The 22342-nt window shown below is 50.5% G+C and overlaps 1 protein-coding gene across 1 annotated transcript; it reads left to right on the top strand.

Moving 5' to 3' along the window:
- The first annotated feature begins 623 nt into the window (after window positions 1-623).
- On the top strand, window positions 624-21790 carry OAF (out at first homolog). Its single transcript, XM_050921968.1, has 4 exons — window positions 624-863; window positions 18164-18298; window positions 18936-19116; window positions 20952-21790. Exons 1-4 carry the CDS (start codon window positions 624-626, stop codon window positions 21224-21226), a joined length of 831 nt encoding a protein of 276 aa, XP_050777925.1. The 3' UTR covers window positions 21227-21790.
- The last annotated feature ends 552 nt before the right edge of the window (window positions 21791-22342 follow it).

The raw sequence follows: 22342 nt of genomic DNA, 5'->3' as shown, positions 1-22342 counted from the left end.
CCCTTTAAAGGCGGAGGTGCACTGTCTCTTTAAGCCAGGTCTCTTGTGGGTTGTGTTCGGTGAAGGAAGTGACGGGGGGAGATTGAATGAAAAGAGAAAAACAGAATCAAAGAGTCCCAAGTAAGGGACAGAGGGAGCTGAGGCAGGGCTGCTGGGGGGAGAGGGAAAAGACAGGCTGGACATGGTGGGGTAGCAGGGCACGAGGAGGAGAGGTGGTTGCCAAGGATCTGGGCACCAGCCAGCCACTCCACCGGTGCACTGGGAGGTGTAAAGGGCAAGCAGCAGCCCATGTGCTGTCCAGAGTCCAGGGAGAGAGGCGGAGAGGGCTCTAGGGAGTGGAGGAGGAGGAGGAGGAGAAGGCAGAGGGTGACCCGCGGGGAGCTCCCAGATTCGGGGGCTGTCTTAGCTCCGCCAAACTTTCAGGCAAAGTTTGGAAACTTCTTGGGGAGTGTTATCTCGGGAGCCGCTTGCGGGGGGCGGGGGTGAGCTCGAGGTGAGGGGGTGCCTGGCTGGAGGAGCTCAGGCGGATTGGGGGGGGTCGGTGGGGGAAGTATAGGGGACGAAGCGGGGGGCTGGGGCAGGGGGCGCTTAGCCATCGCCCTCTCTGGCTCCTGCTGCCGGGGATGCGCTCTCAGGGCTGTGGGCTCTCTGCGCTGTTGCTGCTGCTGCTGCGGCTGCTCCCGGGGCCGCTGCCCGGCCGGGCTGGCCCCGGAGCGTTGTCCGAGCTGCGGGTCCGGGTGCGGCTGCCCGATGGGCAGGTGACGGAGGAGAGTCTGCAGGCGGACAGCGGCGCCGACTGCATCAGCCTGGAGCTGCGCAAAGGGGACGGGACCCTCATCACCCTCACCGCTGACTTCCGACAGGTGCGGGGGGCTCGGACCCCACAGAGGGGGGCAGGACCCGGCATGGGGGGCGGGGGGCTCGGACCCCACAGAGGGGGGCAGGACCCGGCATGGGGGGGCGGGGGGCTCGGACCCCACAGAAGGGGGCAGGACCCGGCATGGGGGGCGGGGGGCTCGGACCCCACAGAGGGGGGCAGGACCCGGCATGGGGGGGCGGGGGGCTCGGACCCCACAGAGGGGGGCAGGACCCGGCATGGGGGGCGGGGGGCTCGGACCCCACAGAGGGGGGCAGGACCCGGCATGGGGGGGCGGGGGGCTCGGACCCCACAGAGGGGGGCAGGACCCCAGAATTGGGGGGGTTGGACCATACACTGGGGGACAGGACCCGAGATGGGGGGGTTCAGCCTCTCCCTGCTCCCGGAAAATGATGGATCAGGAAGCTGGAGTGGGTCTTAAACTCCCCAGGGCGTGTCCCAATGGGAAGGGATTTGGTGACCTCTGAGCTTTCTCCCACCCCCCAGCGGGAATCCTCCTTGGCTGGGGAATCTGAGCTGAGCCCCACATGGGGCTGGGCTGCCTTTGGAGCCCTCAGTAGTTGTAGTAGAGGGATGGGAGTTTGGCGCTGGGAGGGGGGGGGCGTGCATGGACCTTTTTCCTCTGTAGGGCTGAGGAGCTGGTCCTGTCCCCGTTACCAAACCAGGGATAGAGGTGCAGAGTTTTGTTCCCTTCCAAGGGCTTGGGGAGAAAGCCCCCTGCTGAGGCTGCATCCCTTCCTTTCCACTAGCCCAGTAGGGAATTGAGCTGGGTAAGGGTCTCACTGCTGACAAACTGTCCTCTTCCCTTCTGGTACCACCAGATCTGCATTACCTCTTGGGCAGGGGTTCTCAAACTGGGGGGCGGGACCCCTCAGCAAGTCGCAAGGTTATTACATGAGGGGTCACGAGCTGTCACCCTCCACCCCAAACCGGGCCCGCTCCAGCATTTATAATGGTATTAAATATGTTAAAATGTTTTTTATTTATAAGGAGGGGGGCCACACTCAGAGGCTTGATATGTGAAAGGGGTCACCAGTATGAAAGATGGAGATCCTAAGCTCTTGAGGATCTGACCCATGGACTTGACCCTTCCTCCTTCCCTAGCACCGTGGAGGAAGGGATGGAGGCCAGATCTCCTGCAGGGGACACTGCCCCCATCCCATCAGCGTGGGAGAACATGCTGCTAATGGTCCTCCCCCTTTGCCTCTTCCACCATCCCTGTGGAGAGGAGCTATGGGATAATCCAGAGTATATTTTGTTTATCTGGCCTCCCCGCTGGGGTGGAGCAGATCAAAGGGCTACAGCCTGGGAACGCTGGACACGACTTCTCATGGGAGATCAGTGGAGTGGGCTGAGCAGTTCTGTGTTTAGAGAGACTCTCAGGAAGTCAGGAGTCTGCTTTAGCTGGGGGAGGTGGAGTGGGGTAGTGTTTGTGTGGAAAGGCCTGCCTGCTCTGTAACAAGTTCTGTGCCAGGGTAGGTCCCAGTGTGGTTCTCATTTGTAAATTGGAATGCTCTTTTTAAAGGCAGATGAATGTCATTCCCTCACTTTATCGTGGGGGAAACTGAGGCACAGAGCAGGGAAGGAACTTGACACTGAGGCAGGACAGCAGCAGGGCCAGGGATGGAACCTAGGTCAATGCCCTGTCTTTCCCTGAATCTGTCCTTTTGATAGCTCAGCTGGCAGGTGTGTTTATCTGTGATTAGGAGTGATGGAATCTCCCCTGCGTTAAGGAGCTGGGGGTATTTCAGTCCGTGAGATGGGATCCCTTCTATCTTTTGGAGGGTGGTGGTGGTTCTATCTCAGTAGGATACACCCTTCCTTATATTTTGTCGGGTAGCCTTTATAGGTTGGGACGTCTCTGGGTAGAACAGCACTTTGGGGTGTTTCCATCCTTCTGTGGAATTGGATGAGCAATTTCTGTCTCTGCATGGGGTGGATCATTGGGGTGTGTTGGAGGACTGGCCAGTGAGCTGGGGGCAGAGGAGTGCTCACCAGGATTGCAGCGGCAGTGAGGGTGAGGGGACATACTCTGACATTGGTTGAAGGAAAGGGTGACTTTCCCCTGCCCCCCTACCCCCCTCCATCTTGGTATGAGAGGGAGTCTATGCAGAGGAGCTGCCATTCTCTCTGAGATGAGTGAGAGCCCATAGCTCATTGCAGCAGAAGGGAGTGTCTGTGCTAGATGGACTTCTCTGGAGTCTGTGTCAAGCATGAGCAGATGTTATGGATTTTCCGTTCCACTAACTGGTGCACCGGAAACGGCATTCTCTTGACTGCTTTGTGTAGTGATCAGTTGGGGTGGTTAGTGTTTTGTTTTTCCCAGCCCTTATTTCAGGACTGTTTCCTCTGGTTTCAAGTGAAAGGAAACAAAAATCTAAACTGTAATGGGTATCATGCCCAGATCTGCTGAGAGCCTTGAAGCCTTGACTGCCCATATAGATAGCTGCATGACCCCCAAACCTCCATGCTCAGCGATGTATATGATTTTCTCACACACACACCCATCCCCAATACGACATTTGGTCACAAGTCCCTTCTTAGCCTCTTTCCCAGACTATCAAATGTTCCCAGCTCGAGAGTTGGAGGGTCTCAGCCCAGTTCCTTGGAGCACATGTCTGTATCTCAACCCACCTCCTTCCTCAGTTGTTACAAGTTAAACCTTCTTCTCTGCAAGGACTAAATGGACGGGGGAATCTGAAATCACATCCTATTCTAACAATGGTTTCTCCATAGCAGGGATAAGTCAAATGGGCAGGGGATGGTGGTAGGAGGGAAGTTTGCTGTTCATGCTATGGGGAAAGATCTTCACTCAGCAATGCTGCCAAGCCAGCACCTTTCTTCAGCACTAATAAATTTCACTTATTTAAGTATCAGTGTCCTGGGTGCTGTACAACACACAGAAGTAAACAGCCCCTGCCCCGAGGAACTTATACTGTAAAAGAGACGTAGAAGATGGGATGCCCTGGGAAGCTCAGAGACTGAAATTAAAATCCATAATCAGTCCAAATTGTGTGTCATGCACTTTCCAGATCCTCTAGACAGAATACGGGGGCTGTGGATACCCCCATGGGAGCTTTGGATGCCACATGGTGAAGTGCTGATGCTGCTGTTCATTCCGGCATCCCTCCCCACCCCTTCGTCTCTCCTGAAGATTTGCACATGAGACTTGTCTGCAAATCTGAAACCTGCAAGAAAACCTCTCCCCATACTCAAAGCACTCAGGGGACAGTTCTTAATCTGACATCAGCTCAGAGCTGGAATGTATTTTTTTTTCCAATGGCTTCGCTAGAAAATGGTTAAAGGAGGGGCAAGGAACAGCCAGATGTAACGACCTGAGAAATAGAATTTAAAATACCGTGAGTAACCACGAGAGCTGCCTGCCTGCTGGGGATCCCATCCAGACCTGTTCTCCTGGTCTCTCACAGCCATTACCACATTTAACTCTGTTCTGCTCTGGTGCCCTGCTCCATGGTGTTTCACAACTTCCCTTTGCCAGTGAGAAGCCCTTGCGTTGTTCTCCTCTGGAAATGCAGATAGGGTGTTGATCTGGGTTTCTCAGTCTAGTTTTGTGGTTACAATGCGGCCAAAATGCTGGCTTTTCACACAAATGATTTTTCCAGTTCCCTGTCTTGTGCGGGGGAAGAATCCTGCTTCCCTTCTCTCCACCCATCTGTTGATGGAAAATGGTAGATTGTGAAATCAAGAGGAAGGATGGCCACTGGTTAGGGTGCCAACCTGGGATTTGGGGGACCTGGTTCTGCCACTGACTCTGTGTGTCCCAGTTCCTCATCTGTAAAATGGAGATACTTCCTGATAAAGATTGCAAGACACATGGATACCGTGCTAATGAGAAGCCATATAAGTCCTTAAGCACCATATCTAGAATAATCTCCTTAGGGATACAGTGTGAGCGTGATCCCTTGGGACTTTCAAAACTAGACTGGACCTGTGCATTGTATTGGCGGGAACAAGCCTGTGCTGTCCCCGGGGAAGTTATTGCACAATCTAATCTGTTGGTATCTGCTGTGATATGACTATCAACATGAAAACAATTTGTTCAGCCATCTCTTTCTCTGTGTTAATTGCGTGATGTTCACCCTGATGCAGAGATGTTCAAGGCTTATGCAGTACTTAATTGCATTTATGCCCTGTCCTGAGGCCGGACATGGACCTTCAGTGGTGCTTGCCGACAGCCTCTGCATGCGGGGAATTTTTCTCCCATACAGGATTGAAACTGAAAGTATTTTATAAATCCAGTTGACTTTTTGCAACTTCAGTTTACTTCTTGCACTTCATTTATCCTGCCAAATGAAACCCATGATCCGATTCCCACCCACTGTGACTCTTTGCCACAGTAGCACCCAGTGCTACCTTGCTGCCCACCCCCACTGAGAGGCATATCAGGGATTGGAAGGATAGTAGCTGCAATGCTCTGGGCTCAAGCAATTCTGTCCTGTGGAGCAGTCTTTAGGCAGCAGTGAGTTAGAGAAGCCCTGGGGCTGCTCAGGAATTTACTGGCCATTAGAGCAGCACAGAATCTGGGAGATAAATACACGGCATTAAAGCAGACTTTCTGAGTGTGATTAATTTCATGTTCTGGTTCTCCAAGGAGGTGGGCTCTGGTTGATAAGGCATTAGACTGCAACTCTGGACACATGGATTCTGATCCCGGCTCTGCCACTGAGCTGCTGGGTGACCTTGAGCAAGTCACTTCTCCTCTCTGTTTCCCTTTCTGTAAAATGAGGACAATAATGTGTTACCCACCTTTATCAACTGCTTTGAGAGCGATGGGTGAAAAGTGCTGTAAATCCTAAGTGTGTATTGGTATTTATTACCAGGCACCAGTGCCTGAGATGTCTGGGTTTTTAGCACTGCAGGGGAATTGCTGAAGTAACAATAAATGCCTCATTTCATTGCATTTTTGAAGGAATGAAGCATTTCTGTTTCTATTTTATGGCTAATGGTTATTTAAAAAAACCAGCAACCTGGCAGCATCTTTGCAAAAGTGTTTGGGTTTTCACACTGCAGCCTGGGAATGGGGTGGGTGGCTTACGGTGGAGTCAGCACAAGGATGCAGGTAATTCTTTCTCCTTATAATGACTCATAAATTAGTGCATGGAGCTGCATGTGGAGAGGGCAGGAGATTTTAACCCTTGCGATTCCAGGAACTTCAGGTTGCCAACAGGCTGCTGCTGTTGTATTCAAAATGAGTAATAATTTGATAAAAATAATAAGATTAACACAAGAACCAAGACAAAAATTATGCGGTGTCAGAATGGTACCTATATTTATATGCTTCTGACACGTGGCAAATGCTAGGAGTCTACAGCAGGAAATTTAACGCATTCCATCAGCGATGCTTGCAGAGAACACTTGGTGTTGTCTAATGGGATAAGGTAATTAATGCTGCTGTATTACAGAGGAGTGGCCAACAAACAGTAGAAGCAATGGTTTGAGAAAGGAGGCTGAAGTGGTGTGGGCATGCTGTACAGATGTCAGGAAAAAACCATATTCCTAGACAAGCCCTTGCCTTGATACCAGGTGGTGGAAGACGGAAAAGAGAAGGACAACAGATGACCTAAGGAAAAAGCCCATTGAGAAAGATCCTGCTGTCATGGAAGCAGACAACACCGGAGCAAGAAATGTGGCATTAGACAGACAGTGGAAATGCTGAATTGCCTCTTGTTACATGAGACGAGAAGATTGACTCTACTGTTGTTGTCTGTGCTTAAGGCCGCTTCCGCATTCGGGCTCCATTGTACCAGGTTCTGTACAAACATGGAGTAGACGACAGCCTCTGCCCCAAAACGTTTATGCATTCAGTTTGGGAAACTCGCTCTTCCCGAATTTCCTCCCCCCTGGATATCAGGAATATCCTAATTAATACTGATAAAATCGTGGAAGGGATATTAAACCTCTTGCTTCAGGGCTTAAGCTAGCCTCTGACTTTAGAGATGAGGATAAGACCTTATGTGGAGGGGTGTGGGGGGCAGTTCATCCTACATCTGCTACTGCAGGGTTGTTGCACCTGCCTCTGAAGCGGCTGGCGCTGCCCACTGACAGAAGACTGGCCTTGGATGGTCCTTGGGTCTGATCCAGCCTGGTGATTCCTGTATTCCCCTAGGAAATTTGTCACCTGTAGTCAGGTGTTGAATTTGGGGGATATAAGATGTTCAAACAGCTAAGGATTGGGGCAGGAGGCTGTTGGTTACTTTGGGGTGTGCTCACTTCCTTGCTTGTGTGTGTACACTGTGACCAGCAGGCATAGGCAGGGTGCTGGAACGATTTTTATAGTGAGGCTGCTGAAAGCCATTGAACAAAACCATAGACCCTGCATATGATGGAAGCCATGCGTTTGGTTTTCTATTATTACTTCAAGCCAAGGGGCACTGCCTTACCCTGAGCCTCCCTAATTCCATTTGGAGAGGGAGAAACCATAGCAGTGTTATAAATCCTGCTCTTGGGTTGCTAGAATCTCTGCAGTCGAAACCTTCAGAGGCAAGATTTTCATCAGCAGAACCCAAGATGCAGAACAGTGCTGTTCCGGGGTGCACTTTTCAAAGGCTTCCTAACGGTGCCCTGGGACTCCATCAAAGAACAGATGAGACCAATTCCCTGCAAGCTACTGTGAGATAATAGGACGCTTTTTAACTCTCTCCATAGGAGGGATGGAGCAATTTAGGAGTTGTAATCAGGCAGACTAGAAACAACGATTCAAGCTCTCCACAGGTCTCCCTCTGTGACGTTAAACATTAAAGAGTTTAATGTTGCATTATTAAAATATGGATTTTCTAGGGATTTGGTATTGGAGGGGGGGCAGTTCACTCGGATTCTGAGTTGGTGGTTATCCTGGGGGGTAGTGCTGCAGTCTGAAAACACTGTATTATAATCAAGCTGATCGTTTGAACAGCAAGAATCTTTCTCTTTTATCTGATACTGTATATTGGTCTGATAAGCTGAGCACAGGACTGGAAGGCCACAACTCCTGAGTTCTAGTTCCGCTTTTGCCAATGATTGACTGCCTGGCCATGGGCCCCTGATTTGTGAATTTCTCATTTTTTAGGTGTCTAGCATGAGCTGTTTAGAGCTTGTTTTTTTTGAGAGAGAGAGAGGTGCTGAGCCCCCACAGCTCCCATTGACTTCACTTGGAGTTCCAGCTGGTCACTACTTACCAGATCAGACCCATTATTGGGTACCAGAAATGGAGGTATCTGAAATTACCACACTTGCAAAGGTGGCCTTAACCTCTCAACCACAAAGTCTCTATTTGTAAAGCATTGTTCTTATCTAGAGTACCTCACATGGATTAATGCTTGTGAAGTGTTTTGGAAACCTAAAGCACTGTGCACGTGCTGAGCGTTATTTATTTCAGTTTTGCAGTAACTGATCCAACTTTCCATCACAAACAAGGGACTCTGGTTGCTTTGAGTTTTACCCACACAACCCAGTTAGACTGTTTTTATTTGGAGAATGTGATAGAAGAGTAACACCCACTATCACTACACCAGCCAAATTCTGCTTTTGCATCTGTCTGTCTTAGGTCCTTACCTGGAACCTGTTACCTTGGTATCTCAGCATCTCACAACCCTTGGTATATTTATCCTCATAACTCTGCTGTGAGGCAGAGCAGTGCTGTTATCTCCACGTTGCAGATGGGCAACTGAGACACAGAGAGGCTAGGTCCCTTGCCCATGGTCAAACAAGTTAGAGCAGGGATTGAACTCAGGTGTCCCATGTCCCTGCATAGCACCCTAATCACCTTCCTTCCTCTGTATGGATGTACACAGTCCCCCTTTGTGCTCAGTAGGAGTCAAGCATGTGAATCACTGTCCTAAAAGCTTTTGTTTCTTGAGGACTGGTTTGCTCCACTCAACGTGGAACTGAGATAGGGTGACCAGATGTCCCCATTTTATAGGGACAGTCCCGATTTTGGGGGCTTTTTCTTATATAGGCACCTATTACCACCCCCCCTCCACACACACACACAGACCCCTGTCCTGATTTTTCACACTTGCTGTCTGGTCACCCTAAACTCAGCTCAGATCTAGCCATGCTTGGCCCTTAGTCCCTGTAGGGAAAGGCCTAAAAGCAGCCTGAATTGCCCTCTCATCCCAGAAGATGGGTCCTTGTAGGAGAGGAATGAGGCCAGGTTTGAGGAGCAAGGAGATGCAATGAGGAAAGAATAAATGGAGGACAAGTGGGCTTCTCAAAACTGGAAGTCCTCTAGTGGAGTGTAACAGGGTTCGGTCACTGCAGGAGCACCTCGTGGCCAGGTGTGGCAGCTCTCTTTCCCTCTGGTGCCCCATGCTGTCCATCACTGGGATGGTCTCTTCTGTAACTTGGCTCTCTGGCTTTGTCACCATATTAACGTCCACCCATTTTGGGGTAACAAACACAAGTCCCCCAAAAGATTCCTAAACCTTATATCAGGTCTGCAGCCCCTGTCTCTGGGCCCAGTGATCACCGCAATCCTCCAGGCTCTGAATTATCCATATTTCCTTATGTCAGGGGGCTTTATACCATCTTCCCAGGGGCTGGTAGAGGAACCCAGGCCCTCCCTCTGCTCTAGGTTCCAGCCCAGTAATCCTGTAACCAACAGCCAAAGTCTGCACATTTCTCCCCTTCCTGCAGTTTCCCTGGGCTTCTTTCTACCCAGCCTTCTCAGGCTTTCTTCCCTGCAACTTCTGTGCAATTTTCTTTCAGGGCTAGGATCCCTGAGCTTATTCTCCCCCTGGGTTTCCTCCTCCCAACGTCTCTGCTCCCAGAGAGTGACTGCAGACTCCCTCCCTGGAGCCCGCTTCTGAGACAAACTTCCTTCTTTATCAGAACCAGCCTGCCCTTGCCCAGCTGGATTTCATGGTCAGCTGAGCATGGCTGTCCCGCCAGGTGGCATAACTGGCCTCACAGGCCCACATTAACCCATTCTTGGCCTGGTGGTCTACATGCCCCACCAAGCTGGGCCTGGGGGACCTGCTATACCTTTCTCATTGGGTAAAAGGGCTTCCCCCCAGGGCAAGGATGTGGCTGAGGTATAGCAGTTAGGAGGAGCTCTTGGGCTGCCTGTTCTTTAGCTCCACCAAGCAGTGTGAAGCCAGAATCTAAACAATGGTAGTAACTGTACTAACCACACCTAGGTTCAGACACACGGGTCAGGGGTTGCCAGAACCTCCTGAAAGGGTTAACGTGAAGAGTCCTTCAGGGAACGTATCTGGGGAGGTTCAGGTGTCCTGTTGGAACTTGTTCCCATGCTGGGAAGTTTTACAGAAATCCCCGGCTGGTAACCGTACTGTGCCCTCCGTTGACTTGGCCAGGAACTCACTCAGCACTGAGTCACCTCACTCTTCTGGCAGGACCGGCAGTGAGGGGGCTGGGGTTGCAGTCAGAAGGAGGAGCAATTACCATCACCACTCTCTGCACTTCTGTAATACTACAGTAATGTTTCCCAGTAACTCTTACTGGGGTATATTTGCACCCAGGGCTCTGCCGCCTTTTATCAATTGGGTCTCATTGCGGCGATTGGCATCCCTTGAGGAAGAGTGATGAGATTCTGGCAACCACTGTTTTTAGAGGACCACCCAGCATGTGACCCATCCCTGCTCAGCAAATCATGAAGCCCAGAACCCATATGAGCTGTTTCACCATGGCTGCCATGGGCAAAAAGCCGGCGTGGTCGCCATCGGTGTGACCTCGCAGGTCAGCTGTGGTTTCTCTGCTAGGCTGAACACATGGTCTGTGGCGTTGCTCTGAGAAGGGAGGTCCGAGGCAGTGACCCTGGCTGCGCTTAGGACCTAGAGTCTGCTCTCATGGGGTCTGCCTACACTGCAGCTGGGGTCAAGCCTCCCAACCCACGTAGATGGACAGGCATGAGGAGGGCTCTAGCTAGTGCACGAAGACTGGCAGTGCAAACATTGCAACTTGGGCCCACCCAACCCCCTCGGTCTGAGCTCAGGTGGCTAGCCTGAGTGTCCACTAGAGCCACGACATCCACGCTGCTATTTTTCATGCTCAAGATTGAGTCCAGCTATCGTGAGTCTGTCTACGCAGGCTGAGAGGCTTGCCTCCAGCTGCAGTGTAGACAGACCCTCGGAGCATTAATCCTCTAACCACCTGTCTGCCCTGGATTCTGCGCGGCTCTCCCTGCTGGCTCACTGTGAAGACTTGGCAACTATAGCCGAGAGGCCTGAGCCCAGTGGGAGGCAGCCACAGCTCTGAGAAAATTGGTCACCAGTGCAGCGCAAGGATCCTCGTTCTAGACCCTGAGACTTCCGGGATGGGAGTTGGATGGTGGCAGGTGAGGGCATGCAGGGCCGACATCCTGTTGTCTCTGACACAGTGAAGCCGGGGGCGGTGGGTGGGATGTGGTTTATTTAGATCCATCTCAGGTGGCCAGGCTAACACCTTTCTGATTCCACTGATGGAGTGTTGGGAGAGGGAAGGGCTGGCAGAGGAGCACAGGGCTCTCGCCGAGCCTGGCATGTAGACTTGACAGGGAGAACTCTGGAAGGGAAATAATCCAGGTCGGGGGGGCGGGGGCAGTGCTGTTTTCTCATGGACAGTACAATGGAAGGGGCAGTTAATCTGTGAAGACCCGTTCTGATATCCTGCCTGCATCTGCTTCCCCTCTTGTGTGATCTCCTTTCCCACTGCTTTCCCCTCCCAATCCCTCTCTGCCCCATTTCCCTGCCCTGTTACTCCCTACTGCTCTATCCCTTTTCTTCCTCCTTTTTCTGCTGCAGGATCTCCCTGGCCCTCCTGTATTTTCTTTCTCTCTGCCCCCACTTTTCTATTTCTCTGCTTTGTCTCTAGCCTTTTGTCCCCCTGTGAGCCCCTTTAACGAAGATGCTTGCAGCAATCCAGACAAGAGGCCCTCCAGTTCCCTTGGCTCTGGCCATATGGAGACCACGGTCTATAAATCACTGAGCGCACACAGCCGAGTAGATAAATATTTAGGTTGGCTCTGGCGGCGGGGCTGGGTCACAGGCTCTCTGGTGTGATGAGAACAAGCTCGCAGGGGAAGGAGGAGGGGAAATAGATTGAAGATGCACACAAAAAGGCCAAATAGCAATGGGAGAGGACCCGGGAGTGTGTGTCTGAGGATGATGCTGGCAAGGCAGGATGAGACAGGGGCTTTGTTTATTTGTGGCCCCCACTCTCCTGCAACTGTACCTGGCATTCCAGCTGCACTGATTTACCCCCCATGCAATCCCGTTAAAACTCCTGGCATCACAGGCGGGTAGATTTATTCAGAATCCAGTCCTACGTATTAAAGCATAATCTCACATTTTCCTTCCTGGGCATCAGGGCTAAATTTGTCTGAGGTGTAAACAGGCTCATGCTACTGACCTTAACCCTATATCACTGGGTCGGGTGACGTTGTGCCTGCTTCTACCAGCTCCATCTCACCCAGGTGCACAGATTGCCAGGTGCATTTGTGTAACTTCTCCTGCTTTGGTTTAATGGCAGGGTTTGAACCTGGGACCATCGGTGTTAAAATCATGAGCTTCATCCACTTCTGCTAATGGCTTACAGCTATTAGAAGCAGCAGTAGACTCATGGACCAGCCATTAGAGAGACAAAGACCCAGTTATTGAGGCACACGCACCTTTGGGTAGGTAGATCAAAAAGAATTCTGCAGTTCTGCGAGATCTCCATTTCAGTCTGCAAAGCTCACCTTCAACCTGGAGATATAATTTTTTTCTAATCCTTTGCCCATGGGCAGCTAAATTTTCAGATTTCATTGTCTGGCGAAAAAAAATGTGCCTGGCTTGCTGTCAGCCTTGGGTCTCATTTTTCTCAAATAAATTAAAATGAAATATCATTCTATTTGGGACTGTTGGGTTTTTCATTTTTATTTGCTGGAGCCTCGCTCAGCCTTGCATGTTGTGGGAGATCAAAGAGGAAGAGCTCAAATCAAAACGACTTGGCCTAAATTTAGAAGACTCTGCAGTGAATCTAGGCTGCACCACTGGGGCCAGGTTTAGACAAGACCCTTCCCATTAGAGTAATTGAAAAATGGGATGAATTTTTTTCCCCTACAAACATTTTTGTGCAAATTTCATCCTTTTTTTTTTCTGGGTTAAAATTGGAAATGTTGGCCATTTCCCTCTCCCCTTTTTTCCCTCCCCACTCTCCGCCCCGCTTTTTTGCTGCTTCATCCATTGCCTTAGGCTTGTAATTCCAGATCTCAGGAAAGATCATCGCGCTCTGACTTTTATTTTGGAAAAGATACTTTCAAATCTTGCTCTTGAAGACCCAAAAGACCACAGCAGCCTCTAGCTCTGAGTGATGCCTTTAAAGCTACTGTGAGTCATTTCAGGGGTATTCCCTGTGCATGGCGGGTTGCCAGTCAAGCCCGAGGACTGGAGGCAGTGATTAAAAAAAGATCAAGTTTGTGGACTAATTGGATTTTTTTTTTCTTTTAAATTCTTTCTATTTCCTGCTTCTCTTGTTCAGTATCCATTTAATAAATACACCAAGCAAAAATCCCTGTTCTGGCCATTGGAAGGGAGCCACATCTCAATCTGCAGCTGGTCTTTCAGCTGTCCAGATGTGCCCGGAATTCCACATCCTTTTGTTTTCTGTACATGGGAGAGGAGACAGTGAGTAAGTTGAGGAATGTATGAACTAGCCCAGACGGTAGCCCCAGACAGGACATTGCTCAGAGCTTTGATTCCTGCTCTGGATAAAAGGAGGTCTCCTCTCAAACCTTGTGAGCCAGGTAACAGGAACGCCCCAGAGCTCCTAAGGGGGAAAGGTCTTCTCAGCACTTGGCGTCCCTCTTCCTGGTTAATGTGGCTTCTTCCCACACTCCCATGGAGGTTGATCTTAACCACCATGTTCTTCGGTGGATTCCAAAGGAAGTGAACAGTGTTCCGCTCCTCTGCTAGGGAAATGCTGCCGCTGTGACATAATTCATTTTGTAAGTGAATTTAGCTCTGGAGAATGGTGCCAGATTAACAGCCAGGACACACAGAATCTCTGTCCATAGAACAGATAGAGCAAAGAAAACAAGCTTTCCACCTCAGCCCACCCACACACTGGCCTGTTAATGTACCTCCTTCTTGACCTGGGAAAGCCTCCTCTATGGAAGAGAATTCAGTATCCATGATCCATTCAGTCCTTGGCCTCACTGCTGAAGTGCCCAGCGTGGGTGTTAATTTAGTTTCCAGTGTGACAGGGTTTTTTGTGATACAGACATCCGTCCCCTAGGAACTGGACTGCGATCATTTCACACAGGCCACCAAACAATTGTCAGGTGGTCTCTATCAGCCTGAGCTGGATTTATGCGGCTGCTCCTGCAGTGAAATGCTCCTGCTTCTCCCATTACCAATCTCCCTGTGATGCCAAAACATGAAAAAGAGCCTTTGTTATGGAGAGTATCCTGCCTCTTTCCTCCTGCTTCTCAGGAGCTGGTGTTTTTCTGTCTCCATCCAGTACTTTCTTACCAGTCATGTTCCAAAGGAATGAGTCCCCTTTACCTTTCCCTCCTGCCAAGGATTTGAATGCCCTCAAAGCAAAGAGCCAGCTCCTCCTATGGCATAAATTGGCATAGCTTCATAAAGTCAATGGAGCCTGTTCTGACTTACACCAGATGTGGCTCTGGCCTGGAGAGCTTTTTCTTATAGAACAAAACTTTTGTGAGTCCTCGGAGAAGTAGCTAAGTGCCGGTGTCCTGAGCTGAACTTTGACACACAGATGACTTCTTAACCAGATGCAGGCCCTAGCTGCAGGAATCACGGGCTGGAATTCTCTGGCCTGGACTATGAGGGAGGTCAGATGAGATTTGTCATAATGGGTCTTATGCCTTAAAATCTATGAATTTTCTAGCCTTAAAATCTATGAATTTTGTCTCTCCTCTGCCATTCGTTGGGTCCAGAGATGAGCCTCCTGTTAGCTGGCCCATATAGGGTGACCAGACAGCAAGTGTGAAAAATCAGGACGGGGGTAGGGGGTAATAGGAGCCCATATAAGAAAAAAACCCAAAAATCAGGACTATCCCTATAAAATCAGGATCTGGTCACCCTAGGTCTATAGCCCCACAAGCCCTGATGCTGATAGCGAAGGAGTGGGTGGGGAGGAGCCTGAGTAGCACCCAGATAGTTGAATCCATGGTAGATAGAGTGTGGCTCTGTCATGCTGGGAAGAGTGTGTCAAAAGTTTTTCTTGTGCACCGAGAGCCGAGAGGGAGGGGGATTTACCTTGTTTAGCAGCTTGCTGATGAGGTGAGGACTTATGCTGCAAAGAGGGCCCATGGTATTTTTAGTTGTTGATGGCTGGGAGCTGTGACCAGCTGCCCTCACAGGGCTGCTATTACAATTCAAAGATAGCAGCTTGGAGGAAAATTGTACCTCTCAGTTTGTACATAGTGTGAAGAAGCGGGATGTGGTGTCAGGTGTTTTGTCCCTTCTGCAAGAAATGGCTGCTCTTTGAAACCAATGGACGGCTGGGGGAGCAGGGGGGAAGGAATCTTTCAATTGATTTTCCTGACCTTTGGATCAGGCCTTTACTGCAGGGATCACATTTTCCAGTCCTAATTCAATGTGCCATCCAGCTCAGAGGGGTGAAGATTCTGGATGCTCAAAACTCACTGGGAGACTAAGTGGCAAACTCCCCACATCTCCAGTGTTCCTCAGTAGCACAACTCTGCTTGAGCTACACTGCCATTAGTCTTCCCCTGGCTGTAGCTGCCCCCAGGGAAAGCCCCAAGGATTCATAAAGGTCCAGAAGATGGACCATGTGCCCAAAAAGTCCTTCCGCAGCCCACCTGCTCTCTGCCCCTTCCACAGGTCTGGGAAAAGATCTCGTCAGGTTTGGGGGGTGGAGGGGCTGTGGACAATGCTGCAAAGCAATCTGAGCCCTCATTGCAAAACAGTGAGGTGGTGACTCCAGAGATCAGTTGGCTGCTCCATGAATGTGTGAGCATTGCTCTCCTAGTCGGCCAGAGTAGCAAACTTGTGGAGCTATCTTTGATTTGCCCTGCCAACTAATGAAGATTTTCCTTCAGCTTGTGTTCTATGCCTGAGAGCCTGGGGCAGATACCCCAGTTTCTATCCCTATGACCACTCCTGAATGGTTTAGCTGACAAGGATGATTTGTGACCTACAGGCTTGATACCATCTAGCAAAGCCGGTTTAATTTGCATACTGTAATCCTATTGGATGAGTGTTGTAAATTCTTTGAGTTTTGTATTAAGTTAAAGTGATGACATTGGAAACATCTCTCAGCCTGGACACTGGCGTTGGGTTGGCTGGCTTCTTTATTTTTGTTTTTGTAACACTTTAAGAATCCCATTTCCCTGGCTGGGACATGATTTGCATCACGAGAGTGAAATATGACTTTTTAGTTTGGTCCTTCCTAGCAAGGAGATTTTTCCCACCTTTGTGCCTTTGCTCCATCCATCGAACAAATAATCTTTGATGCCCAGCAGAGGTTCGTGTCTATTGCTGTAACTAATGGATGCTGCTGGAATAGCAGATTTAGAAGGTCATGGAATCTGTATAAATGTTTCCCCTTCGCTGATGCTGCTGAGACGTGACCAGGTGACTCATCCCTCTCATGGTTCTCTGGTGATGTCCCAAGGGACACTGAGCCGGATGCTTTCCTGTGAGCCGTTTCTACCCTAGCAACATCGATTCCACTGGACGTGCATCCAGCAGTTCTGCTTTCCAGTTTCCTCTGGATGACTCAGGACCCACCTCCCTCCACACCCACTTGCTCGCTGCTCTCCAGAGGGAACCTGTGTCGCCCCCTGCTGCTATCCATAGGTTTTCCCACAGCCCGCTCTCCTTGCTCTCTTCTGCGATGGGATGCAGGTGGAGGATCTACTTATCTGGACAGTAGGAAGTGAGGGCGTCCTTTCCTAGTAGATATGGGTGGGGAATTTGGGGGTGCAGGAGTGGGATATAATCTATGGGATATTGAGGTGCAACATGAGCAGTGATGGGTGGGAAATAGGGTGTTCTCCCACATGGTGCAGATCTGGGGTGTACCAGTGAGGTGTCTGTTTCTGGAAGAGATGGGGAGGAATGAGGCATCCCATCCCCATAGGTGCAGGTGTGGGATGCCCTCTATACAATAGTGGGGTGTATATAATCCCCATTGTCTCTCTTCCTTTCACTCCTTGTCTTTTCTCTCTCTCACTCCCCCTTCATTTCGCTGTAGTGTCTTACTCACTTCCTTCTGGTCACACTTCACTGGCTGCTGCCAGGACCGGCTGCGTGTCACTAACAGGAGGAAGTATGAAACCTGCTGTTAAGGCCATCAATAACTCTGTCTCAATGGAGAAGGGAAGGGTGGGAGGGGAGAAGGGAATCTGTAATCTCTTGCCACCTCACTGACATTTTCTTTACAGGCAGTGGAAGGAGAAGCAGCTGCTGGCATTTACCCCCTCTGGGGAGCCGTGTCTTGTCTTTAACCCTCTCCTTCCCTTCCAGACCACTGCTGCTTCTCCGAGTCAAAGCCGTGCTGCTGCACACAGCACTAGGGTTGGGTACTCTTCAGGACAGCACCCCCTCCTGGAAGGAGATGAATCCACAGGGAGAGCTTCCCCTATCTAAGGGCCAAAACACAGCATTCTGGGCCCAAACGGAACAGGAAAGAATAGGGCACTTGCACCCCCTATGGGTGGGGGAAGCTGAGGATCATTGATTCATAGGAGAAATTGGCAATCTCTAGAGAGTGGGTGTCACTCCCTGATATGCAAAAGGCATACTATGAGATAGATGTATGTGTAACACGCTTGACTAGGGGCTCTGTCTGCCTCTAATGGTGGCTGGGACATAGATAGCGGTTGATAAACCCGCTACCGCCTTGGCTGAAAGTTTTTTTTTAACCCAGTTCAATTCCCTGCATTGCTGGGTGGGTTGTCGGTAGTGGGATTGAACCTGTGACCTCTGGAGCTAAAGGCATGAGCCTCTAATGCAAAAAGAGCCAGCGCTATTACTCAGGGCTGCAACATGCTTGTCGACCTCTATCTGTGGCTCCACCACTGCTAAAGGGGGACAGGTTCCCACTGAATGGATTGCGGGTGGTTGAGTGGTTCAGGGAAGGAAGCCCATTTCTCTCTGCTCCTTCTTTGTGTAGCACCAGGGATGTTCTCACAGATGTGCAATGGAAGGAGGAAAAGGAACAGGATGGTTTGGGCATGCATGTCTCTCCCCTAGTGAAGCACCATTATGCCCCTTCTACCCTGCTGGAGCTTTGAACTCCCGCTGCCAGCTCCTGAGGATTCGGGCTGGGGGACGCTGGTAAACCCTTGTGGTTTGTTTTTGTTTTTTTTGTCAGGAGGTGAAGATTTTCCATGCTCTGATCCTGGGGGAGCTGGAGAGGGGCCAAAGCCAGTTCCAGGCGCTCTGCTTTGTCACACGGCTTCACCGCAACGAGATCATCCCCAGCGAGTCCATGGCAAAGCTGCGGCAGGTGAGGGGCAGCCCCACCAGATGGCCTGGTGCCTCCCCCACATGTGATCCCTGGTCTCTTGGGGCTATGTGCTTTCCAGTAGGGATAAAAGTCAGTCAGAACCCCTAACCTTTTCAGGTACCGATCCCAATTTAGTAGCCTCAGATCACTGGCCCAGCCAATGGCCACCACTTTCCAGTGCATGCTCTAACCAGCAATGGCTTCCCTTAACCCTAGGCTAGCGCAGCCCCCATTCCATCCACGGGGAGGAGGATAGCAACCGTGGCCAGGAGTGGCCAAGACCTCCTTTGCCCCTCCTCTAAATAGGCAGCACCCACCGCACTCCTTACTGAGGTGTCTATTCAATGCCATCTCATGGAGAAGAGTGCCACCTACTGAATTGCCAGCATGTCCAGCAGTCCCTGGAATTTCTCTGGAGTCTCATTCAAGTGCCGGGCAGGCTCAGCTCTGGCGTAGCTTGGAGGTCAGCTGAGAATCCCAGCACAAGACAGGCCAGCTACATGCTTATTTCTTAGGTTTGCATAAAATACTGATGTCCCAAAAGAGCTAATTTGGGAGGAGGGGAGGAAGACGCTGACCATACTTGTTACCCATAATGCAGCAGGAGTTAGAGTCAATGTAACTTTCTCCTCACCAGAAAAACCCCAAGACGGTACGGCAGGCGGAGGAGGTGCGTGGGCTGGAACATCTCAACATGGACGTAGCGGTCAACTTCAGCAAAGGGGCCCAGCTGAGCCCCCACATTCACAACGTCTGCTCAGAGGCCAAAGAGGCTATTTACACCCGAGAAGAAGACGTTAAATTTTGGCTGGAGAAAGGTAAGAATCTCCTTCCGCACTGGGCTCTCTAGCGCAAAAAGTGCGACCCAGTCAGCAAGCCACTACAATCTCCTCCTCTGCATTGTTGGGAGATAAAAAAAAAAAATTCTTATAGATAAACTAGGAAAGTACAATTTAGATGGGGCTACTATAAGATGGGTGCATAACTGGCTGGATAACCGTACTCAGAGTAGTTGTTAATGGCTCCCAATCCTGCTGGAAAGGTATAACAAGTGGGGTTCCGCAGGGGTCTGTTTTGGGACCGGTTCTGTTCAATATCTTCATCAACGATTTAGATGTTGGCATAGAAAGTACGCTTATTAAATTTGCGGACGATACCAAACTGGGAGGGATTGCAACTGCTTTGGAGGACAGGGTCAAAATTCAAAATGATCTGGACAAATTGGAGAAATGGTCTGAAGTAAACAGGATGAAGTTCAATAAAGATAAATGCAAAGTGCTCCACTTAGGAAGGAACAATCAGTTTCACACATACAGAATGGGAAGAGACAGTCTAGGAAGGAGTATGGCAGAAAGAGATCTAGGGGTCATAGTAGACCACAAGCTTAATATGAGTCAACAGTGTGATACTGTTGCAAAAAAAGCAAACGTGATTCTGGGATGCATTAACAGGTGTGTTGTAAACGACACGAGAAGTCATTCTTCCGCTTTACTCTGCGCTGGTTAGGCCTCAGCTGGAGTATTGTGTCCAGTTCTGGGCACTGCATTTCAAGAAAGATGTGGAGAAATTGGAGAGGGTCCAGAGAAGAGCAACAAGAATGATTAAAGGTCTTGAGAACATGACCTATGAAGGAAGGCTGAAGGAATTGTGTTTGTTTAGTTTGGAAAAGAGAAGACTGAGAGGGGATATGATAGCAGTTTTCAGGTATCTAAAAGGGTGTCATCAGGAGGAGGGAGAAAACTTGTTCACCTTAGCCTCCAATGATAGAACAAGAAGCAATGGGCTTAAACTGCAGCAAGGGAGATTTAGGTTGGACATCAGGAAAAAGTTCCTAACTGTCAGGGTAGTTAAACACTGGAATAGATTGCCTAGGGAAGTTGTGGAATCTCCATCTCTGGAGATATTTAAGAGTAGGTTAGATAAATGGCTATCAGGGATGGTCTAGACAATATTTGGTCCTGCCATGAGGGCAGGGGACTGGACTCGATGACCTCTCGAGGTCCCTTCCAGTCCTGGAGTCTATGAGTCTATAATCTGGTTCACGTCAGTCTCTTGCATGTGCAGCTGGAGTATTGGTGCACGCAGATCCTTTGCACGCCGGTGGATAGGTGGGTGCACACAGGTCCCTTGCACACTGCCTGGGGGTGGACTAGTGGTTAACTTGCTACACATCTGTGTTTCACATGCTGCTCTTCTAATGAATCCAAGCTGAGCATGTTATTTTCTGGGGCCACATCTCCCTAGGGTGAGACCCTGCTCCTCCCACAACCCCACCTAGTTCCACATCCTAGACCTGCCTAGGCACAATTACCAGATCCTGTCCCCTGGGCATGAGAAGAACATTTGGTGACTTATGCCAAGGCCGTAAGCCAAGTGCAGGGAAGGCAATTAGTGCTAATTAAAGTGGTGGCTTCTGTGATGTGGACACCTATCCAATGGGAACTGGGTTGAGTCCCCACAAACCTCATTTCATAGAGGGGCTTACTGAACAGCCGTCTGGTGCCTGTCACTTTCCGTCACTACCTATAATCTGGGCCAGATTTGAATTGGTGCCTTAGAGGGGAGAAGTCCTATCGCCCAGCCCCCTGCGCAACCTAGCCTGCAGGAGGCAGCATCCTAAGTCATGCGTCTGTCTCTCCCTTTCCTCCCACAGGGGTGGATGGCTCCATGTTCGAGGTCTTGCCGCAGTCGGCCGACCTGCCCGACTTGCAGCGCTGCAAGCTGTGCTTGGACCACTGGAAGCCCTGCATCTGCAGCTACTCGCTGAGCATCGAGTGGTACCCGTGCATGCTCAAGTACTGCAAGAGCCGTGATGCCAGTGGCAAGGTCTCCTCTTACAAGTGCGGCATCCGCAGCTGCCAAAAGGGCTACAGTTTTGATTATTACGTGCCACAGAAGCAGCTGTGCCTATGGGACGAGGAGACCTAGCAGGCCCTGGCCAGGCCTTTCCAAGCGGCATCTCTTCTGCCTCCCGCTGTGACGCTCTGGGTGGAGCTGGCTGCCTGGAGGGGGAGATGGGCCGTGGAGATGCCTTGTGCCATGAAGGATTTGTGTATGCCTCTTTCCTTCCCACTCCCCTGGGCGCCCTAATGCTGCCTCACATTGTGAAAACTGGCTCAGCTTGCCATGTATTAAGAGTGCCCTGCCCACCTCCTATGGGCATCACTCACCTATGGCAATCTGGGACCGGAAGGAGGTTGGGGGAGGAGTTTTCATGGGGTGGAAGGGGTTCGTTTTGATCTAGCAGGTTTGCCCAGCTCTGGGGAAGAGACGGATGAGCTGAGGTGTCGGTGCCAGGATAGAGCCTCTTCAAGGGGGGACCCATTTTAACTGTAGCCTCTCCACCACCAAAATGTGACCCTGGTGCTTTGTCTTAAAGCCACTAGACGAGGTGGAGCTCTGACCTCTTCCCTGCCTCTTGGACCTTCCAGCTAAACCAGAGCAGTGTTGGCCACCAAAGTGGGGCCAGATGGTTTGTGGGGTCACTCCCAAGCAAGGATCAGAGGGTAGCCGTGTTAGTCTGGATCTGTAAAAGCAGCAAAGAATCCTGTGGCACCTTATAGACTAACAGACGTCTGTTAGTCTATAAGGTGCCACAGGATTCTTTGCTGCTTTCCCAAGCAAGGGACGGTCCGAGGCCCACAAATCAGGAGCCCTGCTGTGGTTAGTCCTAGTGTCACATTGGATGTTTCCTCCACCCCCTGGATGGAGGAGGGAATCGTATGGAGCAGGAGTTGCTGTAAATCCCACCTCAGCCCCTAAAAATAGAAGGGTTCTTAGTGGTCTCTGGTTTGGCTTGTTTTCATGACCCATCCCTGCTGGGGATTAGGTTCCTGAGTCCCACTTGCTTCCTATTAAGAGAGACCCATCCACACATTTCTACCCACCCCTGCAAGACTGGGATTGTGACGGGGAGAGAAGATCCCTGGCTGGGTTTGCTCCCTCACTTTGCGGGAGGCGTTTATCTCTGGGGATGGAGAGACTCTTGGATTCTGTTCCCACCTCTGCTGCGCAACCACTGTGTGAGCTTGGGGTGAGTCACGC

The sequence above is a fragment of the Gopherus flavomarginatus genome, chromosome 13 (genome assembly GCF_025201925.1).
Source record: "Gopherus flavomarginatus isolate rGopFla2 chromosome 13, rGopFla2.mat.asm, whole genome shotgun sequence".
NCBI lineage: Eukaryota > Metazoa > Chordata > Testudines > Testudinidae > Gopherus > Gopherus flavomarginatus.
The sequence above is the reverse complement of the archived record's forward strand: the minus strand, read 5'-3'. Positions and strand labels throughout refer to the sequence as shown.

Excerpts from the sequence above, each read along its gene's own strand:
- OAF (XM_050921968.1), top strand. The coding sequence starts at position 624 with ATGCGCTCTCAGGGCTGTGGGCTCTCTGCGCTGTTGCTGCTGCTGCTG. Across the intron at positions 864-18,163 it reads TCACCGCTGACTTCCGACAG|GAGGTGAAGATTTTCCATGC; the intron begins GTGCGGGGGGCT and ends TTTTTTTGTCAG. Across the intron at positions 19,117-20,951 it reads TAAATTTTGGCTGGAGAAAG|GGGTGGATGGCTCCATGTTC; the intron begins GTAAGAATCTCC and ends TTCCTCCCACAG.